Below are 18,762 nucleotides of genomic sequence, written 5' to 3' on the forward strand. Positions count from 1 at the left end.
TATATCAGATTAAAGAATACCAATCTATAGATTCATTAAGACCCCGATGGAGCCACTGTTTGTAAAATGAAAATCCAAAATTGTTTGCACTGCGAGTAAGGTTTTCTAAAATGAACCATCCCAAATCGTTGAAGGAACGTACAAACTGCATACAATGTTAAACCATGGGTGCAGTCAATCTTGAGGTGCTAATTCAACTTTTATGTTCAACCAATCTTGTTCTTGTACTCCTTTTGGTACAACCTATGGACAAGTATGACATAAATGACTCCTCGAGATGAACATTCTGTATAATATCTCAAATGTACAACTCAACTGGTCTGTAAATGAACCCGAGTACCTGTCAAAGAGAGAATGCACATAGCACAGTTTCCGCACGGTTGATGTCCGCATGTCATAGAAGGTGAGGATTCCCGATTTATGGGAGTAAGGATAGAATGTACCACTAAGTCATGATGTTACGGTCACAAGAATATGCTATTTGTGGAAAATGTGGAAACGTTTGATGTAGAGTTAATATGTGTCAATGAGATCTCAGAATTTTATCATCTTTGGTAAGATTCGTTTAGCAGAGAATACAAGTTAGATCCTGTATATTAACCCTGGGTTTGTAAATATAACAATAAATATTACGCCCTTTTATATGCTATTGTAGAAATTCAATGCCAACTAGAGAACACTTTTTACAATAAGTTTTTTAATTCAGTCCCTAGTATATTACTTAGTGAACAGATTTCGGGATTGATTGATCAGAGTCTCCAGTTGGTACTTAAGGCCTTCTTGCTAAGGTTAGAGGAGAAAGCAGTCTGAGACCTCTTGGACTCATATGTGAACAAGCAGGATGGGGAATGGGGGTATGCGGAGCTTCAGGCTTGCAGAAGAAGTGAGCGAGATGCTCATTTGGGCAGAGAAGCACCTGACCCAGTTGTTGGCATCTCATGTTGCAGGAAGTGAAAAAGTGCAAACAGATTTTCTAAGCTAGAAAAAGCTGGACCCAGGCGAATGGAAGCTCAGATAAGAGATTTTCCCTTTTTTGTGGTCTGACTGAGCATAAGAATAATTATGACTTTTTGAAAATGTGATGTTCCGTACTCTTGTGATTTCTGTATGCCATTTCTGTACAAGTCTATTGCTTACATAAGAACATAAGAAATTGCCATGCTGGGTTGAGTGAAAAAGAATTTTCTCAGATTAGTCTTAAATGTGCTACTTGCTAACTTCATGGAATGCCCCCTAGTCTTTCTATTATCCGAAAGAGTAAATAACCGATTCACATCTACTCGTTCAAGACCTCTCATGATCTTAAAGACCTCTATCATATCCCCCCTCAGCCGTCTCTTCTCCAAGCTGACCAGCCCTTACCTCTTCAGCTTTTCTTCATATTGGAGCTGTTCCATCCCCTTTAACATTTTGGTTGCCCTATTTTTTGAGATGCGGCGACCAGAATTATACACAGTATTCAAGGTGTAATTCTATAATTCATAAATGATAAAAATAAATGAGGTGTTCCAGGCGATCATGGACTAGAGCTCTCGTCAATGGAATTAATGGCAACTCAAGTCTATGCCAAGACAGACTTGATTCTTCAGTCAATGGAAGAAAGAATCCAGGGGGATAGATGCCTTGATCCAACCTTGGCCAAAGGGCAAATGTCTTTATGTATTCCCATTTTGGCTGTTGATAGGCAAAACTGTTAAAGAGGGTAGAAAATCACCCTTCAAAGGAGATACTGGTGGCCCCAGATTGGCCAAGTAGATCGTGGTATGTGGTCCTAATAAGGTTACTAGCAGGGAAGCTCCTGCAGCTTCCCAGAGACCAGGGATTGTTCTGGCAAGGCCCAATACCAATGAAGAACCCATCTCCATTTTATCTTATGGCCTGGCCCTTGAAAGGAATCTATTGTAAGGCAGTGGATACTCGCAGATAGTAGTGGCAACTATGCTGAAAGCTTTTTAGCATATATTAACGTCTCAAGATTTGAGTTATACCACCAGAAGAATGGAATTTCTTTAACAAAGGCAGATATCTCATGAACCCTAGACTTGGCTCTCAATTCTTTAAGATGCAGGTGGTCTCTTTAAGATGCAGGTGGCCTCAGAGGCCGCGTACACTTTTTGAGGGGGCCGAAGTGGATATGACCACCCTTCAGAACTATCGTCTCACAATGGGGCCTTCACCCGGTTCTTAGAGTATTAGCAAAAGCACCCTTTGAACCCTTGCAGCAAGTGTCTCTTAAGGATCTGATGTTTAAAGACATCTTTCCTGTTGGCAGTCTGCTTGGCTAGATACATCTCAGAGTTACTCTACCTGCACTATCTGACCCTGCCCCCTTTAGGCTCAACTCATTCCACTCTATCTCCATTCTCAGAGTTTGACCCCTCTCTCAGTACTGCCCTTCCCACAGGCTCCCTCTGTCCTTCTCTTTCTCTCTAATGCACATACACCCCCCCTCATACAGGCTTCCTTTCTCTCTCTCTCATACACACACAGACACCCTCATACAGACTCCTCTCTCTCGCACCCCCCCATCTCCTGCACACCCCCCATACAGGCTCCCTCTCTCTCTTGCAGACATACATCCTCTCATATACACACCTACACTGACTACCTTTCTTTCTCATGCATACACCTTCACACAGGCTACTTATGTCTCTCTCTGACACCCCTGCACAGTGGGTCCCTCTCTCTCTCACACACATACACACACACATTCCTTCACACAGGATCTTTCTCATACATACACCATCGGCTCAGTGTTACAAACAGAATGTTAGGAATTATTAGGAAGGGAATGGTGAATAAAACAGAAAATGTCATACTGCTTCTGTATCTTGAACACTGTGTACAATTCTGGTCACTGTATCTCAAGATATAGTTGCCATGGAGAAGGTACAGAGAAGGGCAACCAAAATGATAAAAGGGGGTGGAACAGCTTCCCTATGAGGAAAGGCTAAAGAGGTTAGGGCTGTTCAGCTTGGAGAAGAGACAGCAGAGGGGGGGATATGATAGAGGTCTCTAAATCATGAGAGATCTAGAATGGGTAAATGTGAATTAGTTGTTTACTCTTTGGATAATAGAAGGACTAGGGAGGGCTCCATGAAGATAGCATGAAATACATTTAAAACTAATCGGAGAAAATTCTTTTTCACACAATGCACAATTAAACTCTGGAATTTGTTGCCAGAGGATGTGGTTAATGCAGTTAGTGTAGCTGGGTTTAAAAAAGGTTTGGATAAGTTCTTGGAGGAGAAGTCCATTACCTGCTATTAATTAAGTTGACATAGAAAGTAGCCACTGCTAGAACTAGCATCAGTAGCATGGGATAGACTTAATTTTTGGGTACTTGCCAGGTACTTATTGATTGGATTGGCCTCTGTTGGAAACAGGATGCTGGGCCTGATGGACCCTTGGTCTGACCTAGTATGGCAATTTCTTATGTTCTTACAAAGGCTCCCTCTCTTACAAACAAGCACCCTCAATCTTTTACACACATACCAGTTCCCAGTCTCTCACACATACACAGTCCTTCACAATTTCCTTGTAGGCTACCTCTTTCTGGTACCCACACTCAAGGACCCTCATACATGCTCTCTCTCGCCCTCCACCAGGCTTGCTATCTTACATATCCGCACACACCTCTGTACACAGACTTGCTTTCAACATCTTCGCTTTGAGTGAGACTAGCTCCATTTGCGACATGTCGGAGCCTGCTCTATCTTAGCTGCGAGTGGGACGGCCTCTGCTTGCAGCACACCAGGGCATGCTCCATCTTCATCACAAGCAGGACGGCTTCCATGCGCGGCACGCCAGGGTCTGCTCCGTTTTTACCGTGAGTGGGACGGCCTTTGCTCGCATCACGCCTGGTCTGCTCTATTTTCACTGCGAGCATGAAGTCCTCAGGTTATGGCACATCAGGGCCTGCTCTATCTTCGCCAAATTCTGTGCAGAAATTGCATATTCTATGCAGGAGGCAAATTCTGCGCAAATTCTGTGCTCTGCAGTAGTGCAGAATTTCCCCAGGAACAAAGAGGGAATATGAAAGAGAAGATAATAGTTTTTGTCTACTGGATGTACACTTTATATCCAACTACAGGTTGGATATAAAGTACCTGAAGGTGACAAACCCCTTCAGGAAATCAGATAGGGTGTTCATGTTGTTCGGTGGACTTTGAAAGGGAGAAGCAGCCTCCAAGGCCACTATAGCGAGATGGATCAAAGGACTATCTCATTGGCTTACATACTGAAAGGTAGGCAAGAGCCAGTGGTGCTCCATGCCAACTGTACTTGAGCGCAGACATCTTCTTGGGCAGAAGTATCCTTGGTCTCCTCAGGGGAAATTTGCAGGGCGGCCTCTTGCCTACCCCTGCATGCACTTTCCAAGCACTACAGGTTGGATATACAACTAAAGGAGGAAGTGGCTTTTGGGACTGGGCTCCTTAAACCAGTCCTATCTTGGGAGTTTTGTATCTCCCAAGAGTGGTCTAGCAGGTGAAAAAGGAAGGTAAAATTGTTCTTACTTGATACTTTTCTTTCTTCTAGGACAGGCAGGATGGTAGTCCTCGCAGATGGATGACATCATCAGATGGAGCCTGGCACTGAAAATGTTTGTCTAAGTTTCTAGAACTTTGACACTAATTATGCCCTGCAGGCGACTATCCAAGTGGGGTCCCTCTTCACTCGCTATTTTTACTTGAAGTAGTTGTCTTGCGGTTCTGGAGCTCTGCTCTTCCTTTTTTGTAAAAGACGTGTTCCTGGTCATATGTTTTTTACTTTTTTCCTGCACCTGGTCCCTCTTCTCCGGTCAGTGCCGTCCAGCGGCATGGTTGCTACTTTTTTTTTTCCCCTTCATTTTGGTTGATTACTAGCATGTCGCTCCTTGGTGGCCCCAGCCATCGACCACTCGCCAGCTGTTTTTTATGGCGGCATCCGGTTTTTGACTGTGCCCCCAGTGCCTGCGGATCATGTCTATTACTGATGCCATACTGGCCAGGATATGTCTGGTTCCCACTCCCTCAGAACCTGCCGATCAGAGAGCCTATTCGTTTGGGGACCTTGCCCAATCTGGTAACGCAAGATCAACATAAGAACATAAGAAATTGCCATGCTGGGTCAGACCAAGGGTCCATCAAGCCCAGCATCTTGTTTCCAACAGAGGCCAAAACCAGGCCACAAGAACCTGGCAATTACCGAAACACTAAGAAGATCCCATGCTACTGATGCAATTAATAGCAGTGGCTATTCCCTAAGTAAAATTGATTAATAGCCATTAATGGACTTCTCCTCCAAGAACTTGTCCAAACCTTTTTTTAACCCAGCTACACTACCTGCACTAACCACATCCTCTAGCAACAAATTCCAGAGCTTTATTGTGCGTTGAGTGAAAAAGAATTTTCTCCGATTAGTCTTAAATGTGCTACTTGCTAACTTCATGGAATGCCCCCTAGTTCTTCTATTATACGAAAGTGAAAATAACCGAGACACAGCTACTCGTTCAAGACCTCTCATGATCTTAAAGACCTCTATCATATCCCCCCTCAGCCGTCTCTTCTCCAAGCTGAACAGCCCTAACCTCTTCAGCCTTTCCTCATAGGGAAGCTGTTCCATCCCCTTTATCATTTTGGTTGCCCTTCTCTGTACCTTCTCCATTGCAACTGTATCTTTTTTGAGATGCCTGTTGAACACTTTTAACCTTTGCAGCTGCACCTTTCAGTTTTTTTCTAACTATTTTTCTCATTTTATCAAAGTTTCCCTTTTTAAAATTTAGTGTTAGAGCTGCAGATTTACTTATTGTCCCCCTTCCAGTTATTAGTTTAAATTTGATCATGTTATGTTCACTGTTGCCAAGTGGCCCCACCACCGTTATTTCTCTCACCAAATCTTGCATTCCACTAAGAATTAAATCTAAAATAGCTCCCTCAAGGCAGACTGCACCATCCAAATCTTTGAGCATTAGCCTCGATGGCCTGGATGTTTAGCACTTAGTCTTGTAGCTCCTGGACCTCTCTGACTATGTGTCCCTGGTGCTGATAGTTTCCAGGAAGCTTTCCACCATGAAGTTTTACCCACTGCAATGGAGGAGGTTCTCCGTTTGGTGCGAGGGGATTGGCTTTGATCCCTTTGTCTGTACCACTCTGAAGTTACTGGACTATCTGTGGCACTTCTTCGAAGCTGGGCTGAAAACCACTTCTGTCAGGGTCCACCTGAGTGCCATCAGCGCCTACCATTAGTATGATGCTGGCGAGCCCATCTCTGTGCAGCCCATAGTAGGACATTTTGTGGGGCCTGCTTCAACTGAAGCCCCCCGGCCTCCTCTTGTGTCCTGGGACCTCAATGTGTGTTGGCATGGCTCATGCGAGATCCTTTCAAGCCTATGCGCTCCTGCGATCTGAAGTTCCTCACCTGAAAGGTTCTTTTTCCTGGTGGCGATCACTTTGATTTTATTTCATATGATTTAATTATGTATGTGTGGTGTATATGTTTTTATATGTCTTTATATGAGATTATATATATTTTGTTCTAATAGCCCCTGAAGCAGCTCAAATGAGCGAAAGTCAGCCTGAGTCGAGCTTTTTATGATGGTTTGTGCAGAATAAAGGATTCCTGGTGTTCACCAGTCCTCTTGTCATTGGTTGCTACTGCAGTATTGGATCAGTTTCCGGTCTGTTTTTCTGGCTACCCATCAGCCACAGAATCCAGTACAAAACCATAACCCTCATATACAAGAAATTGATCAACAATAAGTTGGTCTGGCTAAACTCAGCCCTACTCCCATACACCCCACACAGAAACCTCAGATCCACCGACTCGGGTGTCCTCACCGCCAATGCAGCACACCTTTCTTCTACCCGAAAATGTGCCATATTAGTAGCCGGCCCCCCACTATGGAACTCCCTTCCACCCCATCTCAGAACAGAACCCTCAACACAAATCTTTAAGAAACACCTCAAAACATGGCTATTCCAGAAAGCCTTCCCGCCAGAAACATAGACCCCTTGCCGAGGCCCCCTCCAATGCATGCAAGTAAAACCTTTCTCCTCCATGACTGCACCCCCATTGAACATTCCACCTAAACTTTGAATTCATCATGCAAGCTACCTCTCTCTCCTCTGGCACAAGTATATCAGCCAGCCCCCTGCTAACCTTCCCACCCCCCACCTACACCCTGTACCCCGTAAAATCACATCATTTTGCAAAATGCCAACCACCCTAAGTCACTCTGTTACCATCCTGCAAGCCTCCCTCCTCCCTAACACATCGGTATATACAGTTCCCAACCAACTGTACTAGATGCTCCCAATTGTAAATAGTCACTGCAAATAGTTGAATGTTTTTTCCCAAAAGTTTCCAAATCACCTCTTAAAATGTTAAAATTTTAAGTTACTCTGTAAGATACTGGTTATTAATGACACCTTTTGTGAAGTTTAAGCTATTTATTGCTATATGTGCCTTTTTGAAAACCGTTATGATGGTAAATAACTTAATGACGGTCTAGAAAATCTTTTAAATAAATAAATAAAATACATTATTTATCTTTTCTAAGTTATTCTGTAAGTTAACCTTTCTAAGTTATTTTGTAATATCTAAATTATTCTATGTTACACTGTAAAAATAAGCAGCCTTTGCCTTATTTATGTTCAGTTACATGTGAACTGATGTGATATCTCGATCGAATGTCAGTATACAAAAAAAGAAATTAATTAATAAATGAGAGGTCTAGAATGGGTAAATGTGAATTATTTTCTCTTTCGGATAATAGAAGGACTGGGGGCACTCCATGAAGTCAGCATGTGGCACTATGGGTATACGTATCCATGGGAGTAATCGTATTCGTGTTGAACAAACTTCTTATGCTTGGTTGTTATCAAATCTTGGCATAATTTGGTAAGATTCAAATTGAAATCTAGTTGTGTAGTGAAGAAATGGGTGGGAAGTTGTTTCCAAATGTTTATCTGAAGTTTTATTTTTTCTTGGAGAGTAGTGGATGTTTCCTTGGTTGTCTCGATAAGACCATCAGGTTAAAGGCACACTTACTGAGAATTTGATTTCATCTTGTCACAAAATTGGAATTTTCAGAATGAAATTTAGGTTCTTTAAGATTACGTAGTCGATGTGGGATATGGCAATCTCTACCATTCTCTATTAAGTTCAGCACGGGTGGCGCGGTTTTGTAACACAATAATATCAAGCCAGGATGTGTTTGAGGCTTCAAGATGCTAGGAAAAAGTGGAGCTTGAGATGACAATGATATTAAAGCAAGAGTCAGAATAATTGAAGGTATCTGCTGGAGCATCAAAGGCCATAAAACCACCGCATTAGAGCACAGATATCCTCATGTTGATCTTTCCTTTAATTTTTTTCTTTTGCAAAGATTGTTTGGCCCCTCTTTTTCTTCCTTATATTATCTATTCATACCATTCTATCTACCCATGTACCGCTGCCCACTCTTTTAATCTCAAGTGCGAGTTGTCCAGTAAGAAACCAGCTTAACAAGAAAAATGGGGGAAGGGCTGTTGAGACTGGTTCCGTGTTAATGTTATCTACTAGGGTCCCTTGAGAACTTGTTTGTTTTCCCTGGCTGTGTGATGAAGAAGAATGATGGAGAATGCTGGACTTCTGTAATTTGGTTATTTTAATTTATACTTATACATTTTTTAAAATGGTAATGCTTTTTTAAACAAGCAAATGATAGTAATGTAAAAGTATTATTTCTTATTGTTATGCAGGAATTCGTGGTGAGATTAGCGTGGTAGTGAAAGTAGACCTCTTCAATGATTTAAATCGATTCAGACAGTCATCATGTGGAGTCAAGTTCTTCTGCAGTGAGTAAATAATTATCTCATAGTATGAGAAGTTTGTATTTTAATATAAGAAAGCAGATACCCAAATGACTTATATGTGGCAATCAAGAATGTTGTTTTCATTTTTATCTCATTTATTAAAGCAATTTGTGTGCCCTCATGTTATAGAGTAGAATGTATTTTTCTATCAGTGCTGCCCCCTTCAGAGGTAATGATTTTATCCGCCTTTTCTGGCTATTTGGATTTTCTTAATGATATTTATTAATTTATTTGGATGCAGCTCAACGTAAGTTACATTCATGCAAAGTAGATATTTTCCTGTTCCCAGAGGGCTTATAATGTAAGGGACATATTTACTAAAGTTTTTTTCCCATTCCGTGTCTATGGGAAAATGCTTAGTAAATAGGGCCCTAACATGGTGTAATGACCTTAATGCATACGATAACGCCATCGGTTGCTAGTATGCAAATGTTATACTGTTATGCAAGTGGGAGGAATTTGGACGGAGTTAATGGTAATGAGCAGAGAGAGAGAGAGAGCCTCTGTAGAAAAAAATGTCACTCTATTATTTATACCATTGTAAGAGAGGGCACGTTTAACTCGGGGTTGGGATGGGGGGTTACATACACAGAGATATGAACAGCAAAGCTGACATCACTGAAGATTTTCTGACATTTGAATTGATGAAAGGTACAAGAGGAGTTGATTTATATAATGCACTCTCTGTTATGGGAGTCTCTGTTTAGTGGACCCTTGGGCTGACCTGCTGGAGACTTGGAAAGGTGGACAATGTCTCTGTTGCAAAGCAGGCCGGGAGGCAGATGTTCGGGCAGGACGTAGATGCTCTTCACCCTGGAAGCTGGCAGTCCCCCGGGTGGAGCCCGTAGGAGCCCAACCGCTGGGACTTAGGTGGCTTCACCCTTGGAAGCCGAAGCCCCCTGGGAGAAGCCCGTAGGGACCGGGCCGCTGGGACTTAGCCGAGTTGTGGATCAGGACTGGTAACTGGATCCAGACTAAGACAGTAGCAATACTGTAAGTGGGTTCGGGTTCTGGAACCAGGCAGGAATTGTAGCAGGATTCGGGTACTGGAACCAGGAAGGAACTGTAGCAGGATGCGGGTACTGGAACCAGGCAGGTACTGTAGCAAGTAGGCAGGAACCAAGCAGGTACTGTAGCAAGCAGACAGGAACCAAGCGAGTCACTCCGGGGCACAGCGCAACAGGAAACCAGGAGGCTAACCCGGTGCAAGGCGAAGAGTGGATGGCCGCGGCTGGCTTATCAAGGCCGCGGCATCTGACGTCAGGATTTGGGCGGCATCACCACTGGCGGGAAACGGCCTAGAAAAGCGCCCAAGTGGCACATGCCGTAAGCACAGGGCGTCTACATAGGAGCTCGCAGCGGCGCAGCCCCAGCGGGGACGCTGCCATCCAGGCCGAAACTAGGCCTTAGAGAACGGGAGCAGGTCCGGGAGCCCGGAGGTAAGGGTCTGGCCGCGGTGCTCGCGGCCAGAACCGCAACAGTACCTCCCCTCTTATGCCTCCTCTTAGCCAGTCCGGGTTTACTTGGATGGTCCAAATGGAACTGCCGTAGCAAGTCCTTGCCAAGAATGTTACGGGCCGGTTCCCAAGAATTGTCCTCGGATCCGCAGCCCTCCCAGGCAAGCAAGTATTCCCATCGGTGTTGATGAAACCGGACATCCAATACCTCACACACTTGATACGTGACTTCGTCCGGTACTGATGGATCCGATTGTTCAGGAGCATGGGAGTGGTACCTGGATAACACAAGAGGCTTCAGCAATGACACATGAAACACGTCATGTATGCGCATGGAGGAGTGTAGGCGCAGATGGTAGGAGACTGCTTCCACTCGTTCGGCGACTCGAAAAGGCCCACATAATTTCGGAGCTAGTCTTCTAGATGGAATACGTAGCTGTAGATTTCTGGTGCTAAGCCAGACATGGTCTCCTGGGAGGAAGATGGGTGCTGGCTGACGATGACTATCTGCTCACTTCTGGGTGGCCAGAGCGGCTTTACGGATCTTTTCCTGGGCAGAGATCCACAAGGACCGAAGCCGACGAGCTGAGAGTTGCACTGCCCGGAGTGCACTAGGTTCAGGCGAAGGTAAGGGCGGACAAAGTTGCTTCCCATAAACAACGAGGAACGACAAACTTCCAGTGGCGGCATGCGTGTGATTATTATATGAGAACTCCCCCCACGGGAGTAGTTCGGCCCAATTATCTTGTCATTCGTTCACAAAGGCACGGAGAAAGGTCTTCAGGGTTCGATTGGTTCGTTCTGTTTGCCCATTACTTTGAGGATGGAACGCTGTCGAAAGACTAAGTTGCACCTTGAAGTGTTTACATAGGGCTTTCCAATAACAAGCTATAAACTGTGGTCCTCGTTCGGAGACTATATCCTGCGGGAGACCGTGAAGTCTAAAAATATGCTGGGCAAACAGGCCAGCCAGGTCAGGAGCAGAAAGTAGCTTAGGCAGAGGGACAAAGAGCGCCATCTTGCAAAATCGGTCCACGGTTACCCAAATGACCGAATTACCTCCTGAGGCAGGAAGGTCCACGACGAAGTCGGTAGAGATGTGGGTCCAAGGTTCCACCGGGATCGGTAAGGGTTGCAACAAACCCCTGGGCTTGCCGATGAGTGGTTTTTGAACCGCACAGGTAGGGCATGAGCCCACAAAGGCTTGGACGTCTTGTCTCACAGTTGGCCACCAGTAAAAATGGTTTAGCAGGTCCAAAGTTCCTTTCCAACCAGCATGGCCCCCAGTGAGGGAATCATGGGCCCAGGTGAGAACTGCTCTTCGGGAGCATCGTGGAACCACGGTCTTCTCTTGAGAGGACACTGAGGTTAAAGCAAGGCTTACTTTTTCAGGATCCAGGATATATTGAGGTGTATCAGGAGTCTCTTCCACCTCAGAAGAGCGCGAGAGCGCATCAGCTCGAACGTTCTTCGACCCGGGTCTATAGCGTAACGTAAAGTCAAACCGGTCGAAAAACAGCGACCACCGGGCTTGTCTTGTATTCAGGCTTTGGGCTTGCTTCAAAAATGCTAGGTTTTTGTGATGGGTGTAGATCGTAACTGGGTGGTTGGCTCCTTCCAACCACTGTCTCCATTCCTCTAGAGCAAGTTTCACGGCTAGCAACTCCTTGTCACCAACACAGTAGTTGCTCTCCACTGGGGAGAATTTCCTTGAGAAAAATGAACAGGGCAACAGCTGTCCGGAATCAGAGTACTGACTCAGTACTGCCCCCACGACCACATTGGAGGCATCAACTTCCACCACAAAGGGCCGGTTGGGATATGGATGGCGAAGGCAGGTGTCTAACAGGAAGGCCTCTTTGAGGGCTTCAAAAGCTTGACAGACAGAGGCAGGCTAGTCCACCGTGCTAGCCCCCTTTCTGGTAAGTGCAGTTAACGGGGCCACAATACGAGAATAATTGGGAATAAAGTGACGGTAAAAATTGGAAAAGCCGAGGAAGCGTGGCAACGCTTTAAGACACCTCGGCTGGGGCCAGTCCTTAATAGCTGCTACTTTCTGTGGATCCATTTGAAAGCCAGCTGCAGAGACTATGTAGCCTAGGAATGGCAGGGACGTTTTTTCAAAGCTACACTTTTCCAGCTTTGCGTAGAGACCATGCTTCCTAAGTATCTGGAACACTTGTCGGACATGCTGACGGTGTGATGACAGATCCTGGGAGTAGATTAACACATCGTCGAGGTAAACAATTACACAGGTGTTCAGAAGGTCCCGCAACACCTCATTCATCAGGTGCTGTAACACCACAGGGGCATTACATAAGCCAAAAGGCATTACGAGGTACTCGTAATGCCCGTTGCGGGTGTTAAACGCGGTCTTCCACTCGTCTCCGGGACGGATCCTGACTAAATTGTACGCTCCTCGCATGTCCAACTTTGTGAAGATCTTTGCCCCTTGAAGCCGATCAAGGAGCTCCGGGATTAACGGGAGCGGGTAATGGTCTCGCTTGGTAATAGAATTTAGGCCTCGATAGTCTATGCACGGCTTCAATGAGCCTTCTTTCTTGCTGACAAAAAAAAAAACCTGCCCCTGCAGGCGACTTGGACGGGCGAATAAAGCCCTTGGCCAGATTCTCCGCAATATATTCTGACATGGCCCGGGTCTCAGGTATAGATAAGGGATAGACCCTTCCTCGAGGGGGCATAGTACCAGGTAGATATAATATAGATATAGTATACTTGAACCGGTAGATATAGTATACTTGGATTTTCAGAAGGCGTTTGACAAAGTTCCTCATGAGAGGCTTCTAGGAAAAGTAAAAAGTCATGGGATAGGTGGCGATGTCCTTTCGTGGATTGCAAACTGGCTAAAAGACAGGAAACAGAGAGTAGGATTAAATGGACAATTTTCTCAGTGGAAGGGAGTGGACAGTGGAGTGCCTCAGGGATCTGTATTGGGACCCTTACTTTTCAATATATTTATAAATAATCTGGAAAGAAATACGACGAGTGAGATAATCAAATTTGCAGATGACACAAAATTGTTCAGAGTAGTTAAATCACAAGCAGATTGTGATAAATTGCAGGAAGACCTTGTGAGACTGGAAAACTGGGCATCCAAATGGCAGATGAAATTTAATGTGGATAAGTGCAAGGTGATGCATATAGGGAAAAATAACCCATGCTATAATTACACAATGTTGGGTTCCAGGCGTCCAATGTTGAGATCTAGGCGTCATAGTGGATAACACATTGAAATCGTCGGTTCAGTGTGCTGCGGCAGTCAAAAAAGCAAACAGAATGTTGGGAATTATTAAAAAGGGAATGGTGAATAAAACAGAAAATGTCATAATGCCTCTGTATCGCTCCATGGTGAGACCGCACCTTGAATACTGTGTACAATTCTGGTCGCCGCATCTCAAAAAAGATATAATTGCGATGGAGAAGGTACAGAGAAGGGCTACCAAAATAAGGGGAATGGAACAGCTCCCCTATGAGGAAAGACTAAAGAGGTTAGGACTTTTCAGCTTGGAGAAGAGACGACTGAGGGGGGATATGATAGAGGTGTTTAAAATCAGGAGAGGTCTAGAACGGGTAGATGTGAATCGGTTATTTACTCTTTCAGATAGTAGAAAGACTAGGGGGCACTCCATGAAGTTAGCATGGGGCACATTTAAAACTAATCGGAGAAAGTTCTTTTTTATTCAACGCACAATTAAACTCTGGAATTTGTTGTCAGAGGATGTGGTTAGTGCAGTTAGTATAGCTGTGTTTAAAAAAGGATTGGATAAGTTCTTGGAGGAGAAGTCCATTACCTGCTATTAAGTTCATTTAGAGAATAGCCACTGCCATTAGCAGTGGTAACATGGAATAGTTTTTGGGTTCTTGCCAGGTTCTTATGGCCTGGATTGGCCACTGTTGGAAACAGGATGCTGGGCTTGATGGACCCTTGGTCTGACCCAGTATGGCATTTTCTTATGTTCTTATGTTCTTAGCAAGTCTATAGCATAGTCATACGGATGATGTTGCGGAAGGATCTCCGCCTTGCTCTTGGAGAATACGTCCGTGAAGTCCTCATATGGTGCAGGAGGACCAGTGCATCAAGGGAAGTGCGGAAGTCTTAGGCACTTTGATACAATTAGCTAGGCAAAAAGGACTCCATTTTACAATCTGTAGCGTATCCCACTGGATCGTAGGCGAGTGCTTCTGTAACCACGGCAACCCTAGCACCACGGGGTGGACAGCCTTCTCCAAGACTAGGAAGGATATCGCCTCCGAATGGATCGCCACGGTGTGGACTGTAATGGGTGCGGTGGACATCTGGACAGGTCCGGGAAGAAGCGTCCCCTGGATAGAGGTAATTTGTAACAGGACCTCCCGTCTCTGTGTCGGGATTCACAGCTGGGAGACTAAGTCCTGCAGGATAAAATTACCTCCAGCTCCGGAGTCCAGGAATGCCATCGTCTCAAAGGAGGCCCCAGGATATTCCAAGGTAACCGGGACAGTACATTGAGGAGCTATAGCACAGCCTAGGAGGAGCTCCTCCCGACCTCCTAGGCTTTGGCGTTTTCCGCACGCTCCTGGCAGTGTGCCAAGAAGTGGCCCTTCTGGCCACATTACAAGCACAACTTCAACGAATGGCGACGTTGCCTTCCTTCAGCAGAAAGCGGGGCCCGACCCAGCTGCATGGGTTCGCAGGTGGGAGCGTCCGGTCGAGGAATCTTGGGCGAGGACACAGGTCTCTGCTCACAAGCCGGACTGTAGCGAGAGGAGCGTTGCTCCTTTGCCCGTTGCTGTAGGCGGCGATCAATGCGGGCAGCCATCTCGATCAAGGCATTGAGGTCCTCCGGCAGATCTCGGGCCGCAATTTCATCCTTTATGCGTCCGGAGAGGCCTTCTAGGAAGATGGCCTTAAGACTACCATCTTGCCAACCTACTTCTTGGGCCAGCGTCCTAAAGTCCATTGCGTAATCTGCCAGGGAGCGAACCCCCTGACCAAGTTGCAGCAGCTCAGACATAGCTGTGGCTACTCGGGCGGGCTCTTCAAAGACCTGGCAAAAGTTCGTGATGAACTGTTGTAGGTCTGTTAATGAAGAATCATTGTTCTCCCAGAGGGGAGAAGCCCAGATTAAGGCTTTCCCATCAAGCAGGGACAGGATATATGCCACTTTCACCGCATCTGAGGAGAACTGCCGGGGCAGCAAAGAGAACCGAACAAAACATTGGTTCAGAAAGCCGCGGCAGGTCCTTACATCACCAGCATAGCGGGAAGGTGCCGGTAACTGAGTCACAGAGGAGCTGTGGGCCTCGGGGGCCCTACCAGCGGGCGGCAAGGATTCCAGGCGCAAGGATAGCCGTTCCACCGTGGCTGCCAGGGTATCGATGCAGCTCTGGTGCTGTAGCATCTGCCGGGCCATTCTGGGCAGATCCGAGGGAGCGGGTGCATCCGCCGAGTCCATGGCCTTGCATCTGTCATAGGAGTCTCTGTTTAGTGGGCCCTTGGGCCGACCTGCTGGAGAATTGGAAAGGTGAACAATGTCTCTGTTGCAAAGCTGGCCGGGAGGCAGATGTTCGGGCAGGACATAGATGCTCTTCACCCTGGAAGCTGGCACTCCCCCGGGAGGAGTCCATAGGAGCCCAACTGCTGGGACTTAGGTGGCTTCACCCTTGGAAGCCGAAGCGCCCCCCCCCGGGAGGAGCCCGTAGGGACCCAGCCGCTGGGACTTAGGCGAGTTGTGGATCAGGACTGGTATCTGGAACCAGACTAAGTAGCAATACTGTAAGTGGGTTTGGGTTCTGGAACCAGGCAGGAACTGTAGCAGGATTCGGGTACTGGAACCAGGCAGGAACTGTAGCAGGATGCGGGTACTGGAACCATGCAGGTACTGTAGCAAGCAGGCAGGAGCCAGGCAGGTACTGTAGCAAGCAGACAGGAACCAAGCGAGTCACTCCGGGGCACAGCGCAACAGGAAACCAGGAGGCTAACCCGGTGCAAGGCGAAGAGTGGATGGCCGCGGCTGGCTTATCAAGGCCGCGGCGTCTGACGTCAGGATTTGGGCGGAGTCACCATTGGTGGGGAATGGCCTAGAAAAGCGCCCAAGTGGCGTGCGCGCGCACCTAAGCGCAGGGTGTCTACGTAGGAGCTCGCAGCGGTGCAGCCCCAGCGGGGACGCCGCCATCCAGGCCGCAAACTAGGCCTCAGAGAACGGGAGCAGGTCCGGGAGCTCGGAGGTAAGGGTCTGGCCGCTGTGCTCGCGGCTAGAACCGCAACACTCTCTACTTAGCTTGATACACTTGTGTAGAACAAATTGTAATACTCTAGGTGGCTGGTGTTTTAAGGCATGCACAAGGTAATTATATGACTGGGGAGTACATTTCAAACAATATAAAATTGTGAAAACATGCCCATACTACATTAGATAAATGCTGTAACTCAATTTGAGAATCTAAGATGACTTCTAAAGGTATGAACTTTTGGTTTCAATGGTAAGATAGGGTAAGCCGTAAAGCAGTAAAAGGTCTAGAAGGTTTGTAAACCATACTACCTCATTTTGGGAGGTATTAACTTTTAATTTACACCCATTTACTTTCTCTATAACTTTCCCATAAGATGATCCCAATTTACAATATATGTCATTAGTTTAGATTTGGCACTGAAGACCAGGATCTCTTATCAGTCTCACCAAAGCTGAACATAAATGTTGAATAAAATAGGGCTGAAAATTGATCCCTTTTATATACCAAATTTGAATTCTTAGGCAGGGGAATCTGACTCCCCCACTTTTACTTGCAAAGATCTATCAATAAAGGAAGAAAACTGATTTAATATGCTGCCTTTGATATTGAGGACCTGTAAACACTCAATCAAAATGGCATGGTCACCTGTATCAAAGTTGGCAGAGGGGTCAAGAAGAATTATCAGAGTCCACCTTTGTCCAAGCTCTTCCTGAGGTGGTCAGTGCAAGGAAAGATGTTTCAGTGCCATAGCTCATGTGGAAATCTGATTGACAAAATTCAAGAAAGTTTTTTTTTGTTGTTTTTTTTCCCCTTCATAATTGAGCATAACTGATGAGCTACAGCTGTCATGACTATTGTGCTAAGAAAAGACAAATTACACGCTGGATGAAAACTTTCAACCAAAAGAAGGACAAATAATAGTTTCCTTCAATTTATCCGGGAAAGTACCAGGTTCCAAAGGTGATTTAATAATAGGCTAGACGCTTTGCACACAGAAAAAAGCAGGGAGGAACTCTAAATGGACTAGATGCTAGTTCTTGCCTGGTGCTTGTAAAAATGGTCAATAAGGTTCTCCTGATTTTCCTCTCCACCATATTCCTTATTACTGTTGTGCCAGTGATGTCAACGTTAGGATCATGTTAAAGATAAGTAAACAGAAGAAAATTGAAGCTTCCTTTGCCACTTCTGGAAGAATGAAAAGATTGAAACAAGAGCCTTTGACATCTTCTCAATAATTTCAGGAGCTCCTTGCTTGGATTATGGCAGAAGTGTTGAGTATGAATGACATACTGAAAACCTTGTGCTGCATCAGTCATGTATTGAAAGTGAAATTAATCTCAGAAGTCTTACAGGTTATATCGTTCTCTGAGTGAGCTACTACGATTATTGGGCAGGTTACCTGCTGTTAAGAGAGTATACTGTGGGTGGAGCAGGATTGCAACAAAATTGTATTCTGTTAACCCCGAATTTTTATTTCCTCACATGCGTAAAATAGAGCCGGGTTGAAGAAAAGGGGCGGTCCAGGGGGTCAGCGTGGAGCTGGAGGTGGCGGTACAGTGGCCATTTGCCGCTGTGCCAGGGGATTGTGCGCCGGCCGCCTGCTGGCGTGCGCAACTTACGCCAGCTCAGGAGCGGACTGGGAGGGAACTGGGGGAGGCCTGATCTCGTCGCTGCATGTAAATTACATTTTTCAACCCCCACTTTGTGCATGCCGCCGTGGATGTTATGAAAACATGCGTCCATATGTTTTTAAAATCTACCCCTAAGAGTTTGAAGATGCAAGCAATCGCAGTTGACACAGTAATATCTACATTCTTGGTTTACCTGAAGAGTCTAGTAGAGAGTGTGTGGGAACTGGATGTCACACAGGTAGTAAGACAATTTTTCTTTATTTGTTTACAAGGGGTATTCCTGTACGTACCCGGATCAGTCCAGACAGTGGGTTGAGCCTCCTTTCCAGCAGGTGGAGACAGACTAAAACTTGCAGGATGCCTTATATCAGGACAGAGCCTATTCTCTCACTCTCCAGTATTCGTCTGTCTCCCAGCAGGTGCAGCATCTCCCCTTCTGTTCTCTGCTGTAGGCTTGTCAGCCTCTTTATTCTCTTTAGGTTCAAGCAAGTACTTCTTTTGGTTCTTGTTTTTAAAAAAAAATTATAGAAAGTGAATCTCTGAAGGAATTTTTGCCTTCTTTAGAAGCCTTTTTGTGTGGGAGACGTCCGTCTCCCAGCTGTT

General features: G+C 45.7%; 1 protein-coding gene across 1 annotated transcript in view; it reads left to right on the top strand.

Annotated features, from left to right (window-relative positions):
* Positions 1–18,762, top strand: part of C2CD5 (C2 calcium dependent domain containing 5) — a 1,535,590-nt gene that overhangs the window by 279,988 nt on the left and 1,236,840 nt on the right. The window contains 1 exon segment of the mRNA XM_029600113.1: positions 8,724–8,819. Within this exon segment, the coding sequence (XP_029455973.1) occupies positions 8,724–8,819 (96 nt within the window).

This window comes from Rhinatrema bivittatum, chromosome 4 (genome assembly GCF_901001135.1).
Source record: "Rhinatrema bivittatum chromosome 4, aRhiBiv1.1, whole genome shotgun sequence".
Lineage (NCBI taxonomy): Eukaryota > Metazoa > Chordata > Amphibia > Gymnophiona > Rhinatrematidae > Rhinatrema > Rhinatrema bivittatum.